Source organism: Chaetura pelagica, unplaced genomic scaffold (assembly GCF_000747805.2).
Source record: "Chaetura pelagica isolate M959 unplaced genomic scaffold, ChaPel_1.0 scaffold456, whole genome shotgun sequence".
Taxonomy (NCBI): domain Eukaryota; kingdom Metazoa; phylum Chordata; class Aves; order Apodiformes; family Apodidae; genus Chaetura; species Chaetura pelagica.
This window is the reverse complement of record NW_009953574.1, coordinates 466,697-478,562: the sequence shown is the minus strand read 5'-3', so window position 1 is coordinate 478,562 and position 11,866 is coordinate 466,697. Positions and strand designations below refer to the sequence as shown.

Here is an 11,866-nt window from a genome sequence, read left to right as displayed (position 1 = left end):
ATGGCTTGTAACCTCAGAAATCTTCAGCCTTCAGGGTCTGGCTTAACATTTTCTCACTCCACCTGGCTTAGTCTCATAAACACCCTGCTGAGCACTTGCTTTCTCCATAGAAGGCTTAGAGATGCCTTTTGGAGCTCTCTCTTCTCTGGTACTCAGAGGGAACTGTGAGTTACTTCACTTGGAGACAACTGATGGGTTTCTCAGTGATGCCCAGACACGGCTGAACCAATTTCCTTAAAGAGGCTTGTTTAGATACTGAAGAAAATTGTAGGTACGTGCTGAACACCTTGCTAAACTCCACAACTCGTAGAGCCCTCACCGAAGAACAACTTTCTTGTCTCCAGAACAGCCTGCTGGCTTTCAACAAATATACACAAGAATTGATCAGGAGTAAGAGCATGTCCTGAGGACAGCATCCATGCTGAGGTATAAATAGCTTCCTTTAACTGGGGCCATGCAGCTTCCTCGGACTGGCAGGCCAGATGCCAGCAGGCACTTGCAAGCTTATAGACTGAACTGCTGTGGCAGAGCTCTGCTTTGGGGTGGATGAGCAGCTGGCTCGCTAGGACCTGGAGCAGGGGCATCTCCACTGACTTTCTCATTACCTCACCCATAGTGTCATAGTACAGGCTGCTTCATTTTCTACTCACTTTTCCAGCAATAACTTTTAAAGCACAGGAGTATGAGTTAGAGCTTATAGAGCAGGGAGGGCATATGGCACAATTAAATTGAATTTAGGAGAGGACAATCTTGGAGAGTGATTTAGAGAAGCCATCCGGTGCTGTTTTTCAGGGGAACCTTGGCACAGCAATCTCAGGTGAGCAAAAGGACATCCTGTGGTTTTCTTAGATTAGCACTGTTCCAAGTGCATGACCGACAAGCATTTCATAGCTTAAGGTATTTTCTTAAGGAAAATGCTCAGGCAGTCCCAAAAGATCCATAACATTTCCTGCACGTGCTCCTGCCATAGAGTAGTGAAGGCGTGGGTAGCCAGCCCGGGCACTGAATCAGGATAGAGAAATGAGTTTTCAATGCACTGTTTCCTGAAGTGTATTCATTGGGCTGGGTTAACAATGTTAGATGTGGGGCATCTGAGCAGTGTATAATGAGAAAAGGAAACAGCTCAGCACAAGAACTAAGGTGGATAAAGCAACCAGGGTTTAGAGTAACAAGAAAAAATCAGAAAAAGGAAATAGAAAGCGAGAAAAAAATGACTGCAGGAACTAACAAGTAACACCAAAAAGCTACTTTCCGATAAGAGGAAGACTTGCTGGGAAAGCAGGATAAAAGTAGAAGGGGTCTATTTTCAACAGACATAAAGAGACAGAAAAATGTCATCCACAAGAACCTAACATGTGTGTTCACCTAGTAGAGCAAAAGTTGAATTTAGCTGTGTGGGTGTATCACAGTTCCCTTGGATGGACATCATGCTTCATTTTAAGTTGATCAAACTATTCTGATAATATCAGACAAACTCATTGCATATCCAGCATTTGTTTTAGTAAGGAGATTCAAAGAATGACATTTTAGCACTTACTAGAAAAATTATTCATTTCATTTGTGGGAAATGAATAGTGAGCCTATTAAGCACCAATGGAGTTCATGTCGTCCCCTGTTCAAGATAAATTATTCATTTCATTTGTGGGAAATGAATATTGAGCCTATTAAGCACCAACGGAGTTCATGTCGTCCCCTGTTCAAGACGTTGAAAGTCAGCTCCTTGATCTGACTACTCACAAACCTCAGCTTGGAAGACCCAAGATGATTCAGCGGCTTAGTAATGCATTTGTCAAGTAGATTTGAAAAAAATACCAGCATTTTTTGGGAACATTCTAACAAAAACTTGTACTATTGAAATGGTTCAGTATGTTAATTCACTCAGAGAGGACCATGCTCCTCTGAGGTTTCTGCTTCTGTTTGCTATTGAAACTGGGCTCAATGATTCTGATACATGGGGAAAGGCAGCTCAAAGAGGACAAAAATGAGCAATTTTTACAATAGAATATGTATAATGAAGTCATCCAACTTCGCTAAGTATGTGTCACAGATGGGATGGAGAAAGCAGTATACAAATGTGTAGGAGAGAAAGGGATTACAGGTAATGTGGAGGAGTTTCATACCTAGGGAGGAGGGGCAAGAGACTTGAGTATTCAGGATGACTCAGGAGAAAACCTTTCTGATAGCAAAACCCTTAAGGATAAAATAATTTAGTCTTGAAAAGAAAAAGAGAGGACATTTAAAGCAATCAGTGTATTGGTTGTTAGGAACACAAAACTAAATGGGGCAATCTAGTTTTCAAGCCCTGGAATCAAACAAGAGAGGTAATTTCTGGTTCTCATAGCTGTGTTCCTGTCAATTCAGCTGGCATGAAAATCCAGGTATATCCAGCCTCTTCAAAATATCAAAGCTGTTGCTTGCTCTAGTGTGGGCCACTGGGGAGATGGGACATGTGAAAACATCTGAATTGGGTTGCTTGTTCTACCTCGCACTGATCCCACAGTTGAACACAACTTACGTAACCAAACAATTGAAGTGAAATTCTTACCTTTAACAAACACATAAATCTTGGCCATGAGATCTTCATTAGTTGGGGAGTCATCATGGATGCAGGTGAAGTAACCGGTGTCATTAGCTATGACTTTCCTAATGACAAGCATGCTGCAGCTTTGCCTCGTGTTGTTGCGACAATTACTGATGTGCACTCGGGGATCTTCCTTCTGGTCTCCCCTCAACAGCCAGCTTACAGAAGGTGCTCCCCTGTCAACACAGCATACCAACATCAGAATCATGACTTCAGACAAAATTTGGGCTTCCTTCTGGCCAACTGTTATCAACATTCCCAGTGTTCCTACACTTCTCATTTGGAAATGAATAATAGAGGTTGCTGGGTGCTTGTGTTTCCACCCATAAGGAATTAAGGTAGTTCACCCCACATTCTTCCCCAGACCAGAAGACATTCCTGAACTAGTCTGTGGGAACTGTAGCAAACTAGCTCCCAGAGGAAAGTTTTGTTTTTATTTTAACAGACTTCCTGAAAATGAGTGTTTTTATAACACTATTTTAGCCACTTCAAACATTAGAAAGCACCAGATAAAATTATGTGTTTCTTCAAGATGAGAACTTTGCATATTTTAACAGCTAAATTAACTTATATTTTCTTATACTAAGGCTGCACGGAGAGAACATTTATGTAACTGCGTAATCTTTCTTGCTTAATCAGCAGCGACTCAATCTTGATTTTTTGTGAAGGGTCTGGAACTAATAAGATTACTAATCTTATTAGCAGATTACCAATCTGCTCTAGGTAATTTTTTTCAGTTCACCTTGCCACAGCAGTTGGCACATACAGCTAGCAGGGCAGACAATACACCGTTTCACCCACCTGACCCATTCATCATCTTCACTATGATCGCAGCTAATGCCAAATGCAATTCTAGGTAGTTCAGCAAGAAAAAGCAAGGCTGCCTGTTGCAGGACTCAAAATGAGCTTTCAGCAACACAGTACATGCTTGTGGGATTAATATTATGGCCTTTTTTCAGCAGACTGGTTTTTGCTGGTCAGTGCAGAAACTGGTGGATTATGAGGGTAGTGGTCCATGGATTTTTCTGGGTAAGAAGTTAGCATTAGGGTAAGGCAGTTCTGCATGTCAGTGTTTGCAGAGAGAAGCCACTCTTTAAAAGGACAGAAAGTTGACTCACCCCTTCTCACTTAGTGTATTCCCACTGACTCAATAGCATTTGCTGAGCTGAGGAAGGAGTAAGAAACTCTGGATTTTCCCAGCTGAGTGTGGCCAAGGAGAAATCCGGTCCAGACACAGACTTGGTATAGAGATACTAAACATATCTAACAAGCTATGTGAAGTTTCCAGTTAGCTACTAACTCTATCTACTCTTTCTGTGCCAGTGGCTTTATAGTGGTGCAATAGGTGCAATAAGGGAACATGTGTGCCAGCAAATTCAGTGACACTTAAACAAACATCCTCTTGGCCCCCGTTTCTGCCCGTCCTTTTGTCGCCTTCCTGAAGATGATGTGGCCATGGATCTGAACTCTTGAGGTTATTCCCAGCACGTAGCTGAATGAAAGCACTGGGAAAAGTGTGAATATCCTTTCTGGTGAACAGCCTCCCCTTTGGTTTTGGATGCACTGTTGATGTGGACTGCCCCACCTCATCTGTCATACCAGCATCCTGTCCTTCGGGGTGCTGAATTATTCTTTATCATGGAGGTCTCTGGCCATTACTCTTTCTAGCATTAATCTTTCCCAACCTTACTAACGTCAGAAGTGACGTAATGACACCTCTGTCAAGAAATGGAACTCCTGGTCCAGAATATGGAACAATGCTACTTCATGCTGAGACAACTCCCAGCATATCATCGTGTCCCTGCCCTTCTACTGTCACCTACTCCACTCTGGTGTCCATCAAGGCTGGGAATCTGCAACAGTGGCTCTTCATAGCAGGTCAGAGGTTTCACGCTCCTGTGCTTCCTCACACTTGCCCACTATTTTCTCCTACATATTTTATCCTGGTAGAAGATGAAGACTTAGGATGTTGCTTTGGGATTTTCACACATCTGGGAGAGGGGAGTTGCAGTAGTAGCTTTGGCAAGGCTGTCAAAAATCAGAAAATCATGACCAAGAACCTCAAATGTATGGAGTTTAAGGGAGAAGGGATGTTCGCACAGAGTAGCCACAGTCTTCAGCAGCTACCTGCTTGCTCTGCAGCCTTGCACTGTGCTCCACGCAGCCCTAATGCCCCCTGAAAGTACAAAGGACTTCACAGGTCCCTTTGGGCCAGTCCAGAGCTCCTCTGTGGGTGTGCAGATGCTGGTGTGTCAGAGAAGGCAGGATGACAGACATCCGCAAAGGACTGGATTCCTACTGGGAATCTTGCACTTGGTGTGCAGAAATTGCACCTCTAGCTTCTATTCCCTGCTCTTGTGTGACCTGAGCCAGGGAACTGAAGTGCTCTGGGCCTCTGTTCCTATGCTAGCAGGAAAGCATACTAGCATACTTTTCTGTTTTTCAGACCTGTCGTGTGGATTTATTGCTTTGCATCCATAAAGCAGTTTGAGACTAAAGTGCTAATAATTTCTTAATCTATTTTTTTATCTGGCGATATGAGAAAAATATGATGTTCCTACAGATTAAAAAGGCTGTAGATGGAGAACTGATGCAGAGTATTGGTTTCATTGGCCTGGAGCACTACATTGAATTCATGTCCACATAACTTGTGTTATGAAGCATTGCATCTAGATTTTAAAGAACTGTTTAAACTTTATTGACATCATGCTTGCTGCTTGCCAAGCTAAAAATACCACTGAGGTTGTTTTGACCTTTTAAGCCACATGGCTAGCTGGAGGTATTTGGAAAAAAGCTGCCTTACACTCCAGAAGACTTCACAAATTTACACAGTATGAGTCAATTTACTTTTCACTATAACAGTAAATTAAATAGAGTAGGACAGGAATCAGAACATACGTGTTAGCACAAACTACAGTTTAGATGCACCTTCCCACTGCTTTTTCTTACTGTTTCCAGTAACTTCTGTTGCAAGAAACCTTCCCACCCAGAGGCTACAAGGGGACTTAGCAAGAAGGTGTAAAAATATAGTGTGTGACAGAAACTGTGATAGTTTGTATTACCTTAAGCCTTCTTTGTGACAACATGCTCAGAAGAAATTAAAGAACAACCTCTCAGTAGTTTAGCATATAAATCACACACAGAACAAGCGACACCTACATACATCTCAGTCTGAGGCCTTTTGTGGGATCGAGCAAGCTCATGTATGTTTGAAACAACAGGAAGTGCTTTGATTTTTATTTTTTTTTATGAAATATAGTGATGTGCCAGTCAGCTGTGACCAAATGCTATATCTCCCATTTCCAGAGGATCACCTCCCTGTAAACAGAGGTCATTACCAAAATTTTGCTTGTTTTTTGCATAGCTAATTTTTACACATTGTACCAAGAACTGAAGAGCTACCCTAATTTACAATACCAGCAGTCTTTTTTTACGAGTCCTGGTTATCTTGGTTTTAAATAATTTTATATGTTTAAACAGCTCAGGTCTCTGAATGTACACATACTAACTGCTGTTTATTTAACTGTCATCTTATAGGCTAGATGGTATTTGAGGTTAGGAAGTTTAAGCTCATATACGTATATCTGAAGAGCTAATGACATGTCTGGGTGATCTTGTTTGTCACGTACTTATGGACAGGGAGTGAAAGAGTGATTTTAACTGCAAAGGAGCTGAATCTGAACCTGTTTTCAGATGACAATTTTTCCAGCCGTGTCCTTAAGCATGGAACATCCCCCTCCAGTAAGCTTTCCCATGTGCTGACTCAGGATTTTGTTTGGGCCCCTTTACAACATAAAGAATCTGGCCAAGCTGAATGCTGACCTGAGACTTTCCTCCCTGCTTTATTACATCCCATCAAATTCTCCTCCACACAGAAATGCATGTGTGGGTAAACAGCACCAGTTCCCAGCGGGCTGTGCAACTGCCTTTGCTCTGCCCTACTCAGCAGCTGTACTGTGCCAAAGTAATCAATACAACCAAGGAAATCCAGCATTGCTGGAGCAATCCTTACCTGCATTTTATTTTTAGGGTGTCTCCTGGTAAGATGACAATGTGGTCTTTTGCAGTACTTAATGTTGGTTTCTCAAAAAAATCTTCCTCAGGAAGACCTGACCCAAATAAAGAAGAAATGATCATTAGACAGGCTATTCAGTAGGGTTAGAACAGACACAAGCTTTTTGTTTTGTAAATAGTTCCTAATTTGGGGGCCCACACAGTGCTTGCATTTATACTGATGCAGTTCAGTTGAGCGTGGCATTAGTTGTGAGATCCCCTTTGTTTTTAGTTTCTTTTATTAATCTCTTTCTTTTGTAACATGGAGCACCTGCATTTCTGCTAATAGTCTTTCCCTCCTTTTATTTAGAACTAGCTTTATTACTGAATTATTGCAGTTTTAGGGGGACAGATTAATTTCAAAAGGGTTTGACACATTGAAAGCACATGTATGTGACAAGATTTGTTAGGTCTTTGATGACAATGGTCTTTAATGACAGTAGTGATAAAGGTCTCTCTCATTGTCATCTCCTGGCTTATGAAATGTCTTCTGAATGTGAAACTGTCCTCAGTGAGATGCATATCTAAGTGCACATCTATGACAATATGATTTTCAGAAAGTGAAATGGATAAGAAACAGAAGTGAGGTTGGCCAGGCTGGTTTCCTTGTCCAAATTCAAAGTAACATAATGAAGGAAAGGAGAAAACAGACTTAGATAAGTATCTCAATTTCCAAAGCTCTGACATTAAAGCCGTATGTTTTATTTCCCCTTCTGCTCTTCAAATCTATATCTTCTCCTTTGCCTTGAACTTGATAAGCCAGAAATCTTTAGCTGGGCTTATAACAGAGGCATTATTCTCTGCAGAAGATAACATATCTAGCAAAAAGAGAAACATTAGGGTTTAACTTTTCAACTGGATGAAGCAGTGATTTTCTTGCCTCCCACCTTCCAACTCTTTTTTTTTTTTTTTCTGGATTTAAGTAAAATGCTCTTAGCCTGGCACATTTTCTCAGTGTGGAGAGTGAATCACTCCTACTCTAGAGAGCCTGGCCTCTTCCATGAGCCATTCAAATTCATCAGTAATTCAATGGAGGCCAGCTAACCTCATGGCACAAGAGAATCCTTCCCAAAGGGGATCCTGCCCAGACAGCATGTGGCTGGACTCCTTTGGAAGGCATACTGACCCTTCCTGTAGGCCTCTAGGCCTGGCCATTGCTTCAGCAGCAGAGATATCATTCCCCCTTCCCTTCCCCAGGTTTTGCATAACTGATGACACTGTAGCTGTATCTCCACAGTCCTTTGCAGAATCATAATTTGGAGTTGGGCCAATATAAACTCCCTCCAGTGCATCTGTGTGCATGGCCCTACCTAAGAACTGCCCTTACATGTAGTGCTGTGGAAGCAAAGTAGCCGGTGGATTCCAGCCCTGCAGTTGCCGTGTTTCTGTTAATAAGTACCATAATTCCTAAACTCATTCAAGATGACACATGCAGGGTGCAGCATCACATTTAGCAAAGAATCTAAAGAAAAAGCCCCAAACTCTACAGGAGGAGATAATACCAGGCATGTGTGCCCTTGCACTTGACTCTGAGTCATCTCCAGTTTCTAGAAACACCTGGTTCCCTCTGAGCATGCACAGAGCTTTGCCATGTGCTCTCTCATGGTGCTGAGGTATTTCAGTCATGTAAGACCATATGCTGAGCTTTGCAAAAGCAATCCAGAAAATGGCCAACAGCTTTGAATATTTTTTTCAAGTGTTGTTTAGTTTGCTAGCTGAGGGTTGTTTGGGTCCTCTGTAGCTCTCCCAGGACACAGCTACTACCATGATCTGCTCTGGGCTGTTTGTGCTGTGACTTCAGCCAGGTGCTTAAAAAATCGACTTAAAAAATCCTGGGCTTTAAAAAAATCCTTTATTTCTTTCCTCTTGTGCCTTCAGTTGTTCTTAAGGCTTAGGGGGGCTTAGCTGATGTTTCTGGCTGGCCTTTTGAACAGGCCTGAATTTCACCTCTCATGAGCAAGTGTTGGAGGGGTTTGGAGTGCAGTGCCAGGCAGCTGGCATTAGACCTGAGCTGCTGTTGTGACCTGAGAGCAATGCAGTCCTTGGACTTTTATAATATTTGAGACTGTTTTTGCTAACAGAAAGAAAAGTATTTTTCAATTATTCTGTTTATACTTCTGAGCTACTTCTTTCCCAAAGTTTGTCTTGGCTTCAGGAGCTGAAGAAAAGAATAAGCAAAGTGTAATTTCAGTGCTTTTCTACCCCATGGAGGACAGGAGGAGAAATTCCTGTGCTCCACACATTTGATCACTGCTGCCAGGTAACAAAGGGTTTATATAAACACAGCGTGTGCCCTTCCTGGCACACCAGAGCTGAAGCTGAGTGGACTGAAAAATAGAAGTTTGAGGGAAAAACTTAGGGAGTAGCAGGGGGAAAAGGCTGTGCTACATCAGGATGCCTAAATACCAGAACTGGCAGGATGATGCCTCCCAAAATTTTTAACCTGCCATAGGCCCTTTAGAGACAAGCTTCATTTTTTGGAGGCAAAGTTGGGGAAAGCCCCAGACCATGTTGGATACAAAGAAAGGTATCTACTCCAGTTTCATATTTATTTTATATGCTTGAGAAGACTTGTGGCTTTAAGAAGACATCAGGATGCTGCAAGCAGCTTCCTGCAGAGAGAAGCGGGCATGTAGGCTGCATCATGCTTGCCAGTTCATACCCTTCTTTTCCACAGTCCTGCACACCAGCATTTTGTTTAGCTTTGGATTCTCATTCACAGCCATCAGTGGTGCCAGGGCAGCCTTGGTTGCAGGTAGAAACTGTTTAGCTTGTAGAAATTGTTCAGCTTATGCAAACTCTGAATTGTCTGGGACATTGTGTGCAGGTTTCTTGCTGGTAAGCTTTTGATGGCAGGAGTTGTGAAACACAGGCAGGTGCCATCTAATTCTGAGAAGGACAAAGTTAACCCAGTGTTGGCATCCCAGAGAGTAGCAATGTTTAAGTACTTAGGAGTGCTTCTCCTCCTCAGAATGTCAGGAGTTGGAAGGGACCTTAAAAGATCATCAAGTCCAACTCCCCTGCCAGAGCAGGATCCCCTAGAATAGGTTACATAAGAACACATCCAGGCAGATTTTGAATGTCTTCAGAGAAGGAGACTCTACAACCTCTCCATAGTGTGCTTTGTGAATGTTCACCACTTTAATGCATTTTGGTTTGGTTGTTTGGCTTTAATCAATATATACCTAGCACTTCTCAAAAAAAGTTTTTCACAGCTACTCTGCACTTTTATATAACAACTCTCAGACTTGAAGAACAACTTTCTGGGATAGTACTCTGTGGTATGCTATAAAACCAAGGCTACAATCTGCCCAGAGTGGGATGGGAGACCCATACTCCTGGACCAGGTCCTGCTAAAGCTAAAGTGCTCTGATTGCACAGCTCAAATTACAATGTCCAGGCGTAAGATAACATTCTCCTCTGCTACATAATTTTTGTGTCTCTCTAGGACTACAATGGTAATAAAATTAAAAACAAGTACTTGTGCCAACCATGTCATTACCATAGCAGAGCTCTGCAGAGGAACAAACAGCTTGGCAGGCTCAGTTCTGCAGAATTATGTATAAAGACCTGGGAAACAGCACCAGTACTATGGCTGTCCCTGCCATTTTCTTTTTGAAGCTAGCACTGCCACCTGGTTGGGGTGAGGAACCTGGCACAGCATCCTTCCTTGGATCCTCTGGCATGATTTGGGATGAGATGCCAGAGTGATAATACTACAGAATTAGCAGGGAGCCCGTTGCCTCCTGCAGAGCTACAATCAGGTCTCAGCACAACATCCTCTCTGCAAACTAAAGGATAAAGGCAGGTTCCTGAAGTTACATCTGACTTCAGTTTCCTGCCCTCAATTACTTGTTGCCAACACAAGTCAACTATAGCAAGACCCAAGAGTGAAGTGTCACCAGACTAAAGTTAGCCCCTAGAAAGAGCCCTGAGTCAGGACAGACCTTCTGTCCAGAGCCTCATTTCACTATTTCTAATTCTGAGAGTTATTCTTATCTTCAGTTTAACATTCTGTTCTTGACAGTGAAAACTCAAAACACAGCACAACCACACAAATTCTTGGGAGTGAAATGTGTAGGGTTGACTGATACATTATCCAGGGAAGGAAAGTATATTGGAAACATTTTCCTAGGATAATCTAATTTTGCTGCACAGCCAACATTAAACACAGGAGGATCCCCAGGCAGAGGGTAATGTGTGACCTCCCTCACCTCTCTGTCAGATGATTTCTAACTCTATCTCACTTGGTTGAGGGAGATCCCTCCCACGCTAAGCCTGATGGTTCATGCTAGGACCATCAGTGAGCATGGATAAAAATTATTTTTAATCTCTGTTTCTTATTATAACAGCCTTTTTCAAGCATCCTCTAGGCATTCTAACTAGCCAGTAGCTATCCCCGAAAAACCACTCTCAAATGCTTGTGAGATTGAATGTATCTAGGTATCATACATGGTGACAGTTATCATCAATATGATATGTGATTAAGAGACCCACATAGCCCTTTTGGGCACTGCAGCACACAGGGGAGAGGAGAGCTGAAAGAACAATATCAAAGAGCACCTAACCTCTGCATCAGATGACAAAGAAATAATTGCTAGGCAAACTGGAGACCACTGTGTTGACAGCTAAATGAAGCAGGTTAGACTAAGGCCCTGATTCCACAAGGACTTGGGCTCACAAATAGCTTTTTGCACATGATTGAACTCCAGGGACTATTCATGTGTGTAAAGTCACTCTTGTGCATAGATCTGGGCCCTAGGACACATCGGGTCCCATTAGAAAGGACTGGAAGCCAGAGTGTTCAAGCTGATTTCTGGGGGGGAAGGGAAGAGGCATATACTGAACATTTACAAACTTTTTTGTTCCCTGCTGGCAATAGGCTGGGGATACTTTTGTAAGCTGTGCCTTTCTGGAAGCATTTCTGAGTCAGAGCCTGGATCAAGAGCATGATCCGTGCTCTGAAAACACTCTGGATTCAATGGGGACTGGGCAAACAGTGTGCACTTGTCACCAGTAGTAAGGTGACATGGATTATGCAGGTGAAGAGCTGTTACCTTTGCTGCCTGCCAGGGATAAGCTGGTGAATCTTTATTCATTTCAGGTGAGAAAAGCAAAAAACCCAAGACAATGGGTCCTAGGGTCCCTTGAATACCCATCAGTATCTTTTGCCAAAATTGTCTCCCCTGCTTACACTGCTGCTATTCAAGAAGAATTCTTTTTAAGGGAAAT

General features: G+C 42.6%; 1 protein-coding gene across 1 annotated transcript in view; it reads right to left on the bottom strand.

The window, feature by feature from the left end:
- LOC104390504 (vascular endothelial growth factor receptor kdr-like) overlaps nt 1-11,866 on the bottom strand; it is a 127,310-nt gene that overhangs the window by 87,924 nt on the left and 27,520 nt on the right. The window contains exons 2-3 of the mRNA XM_009999644.1: nt 6,594-6,690; nt 2,546-2,757 (exon numbers count right to left, since the gene is read on the bottom strand). Of these exons, the coding sequence (XP_009997946.1) occupies nt 2,546-2,757; nt 6,594-6,690 (309 nt within the window). The remainder of the gene's footprint in view (nt 1-2,545; nt 2,758-6,593; nt 6,691-11,866) is intronic.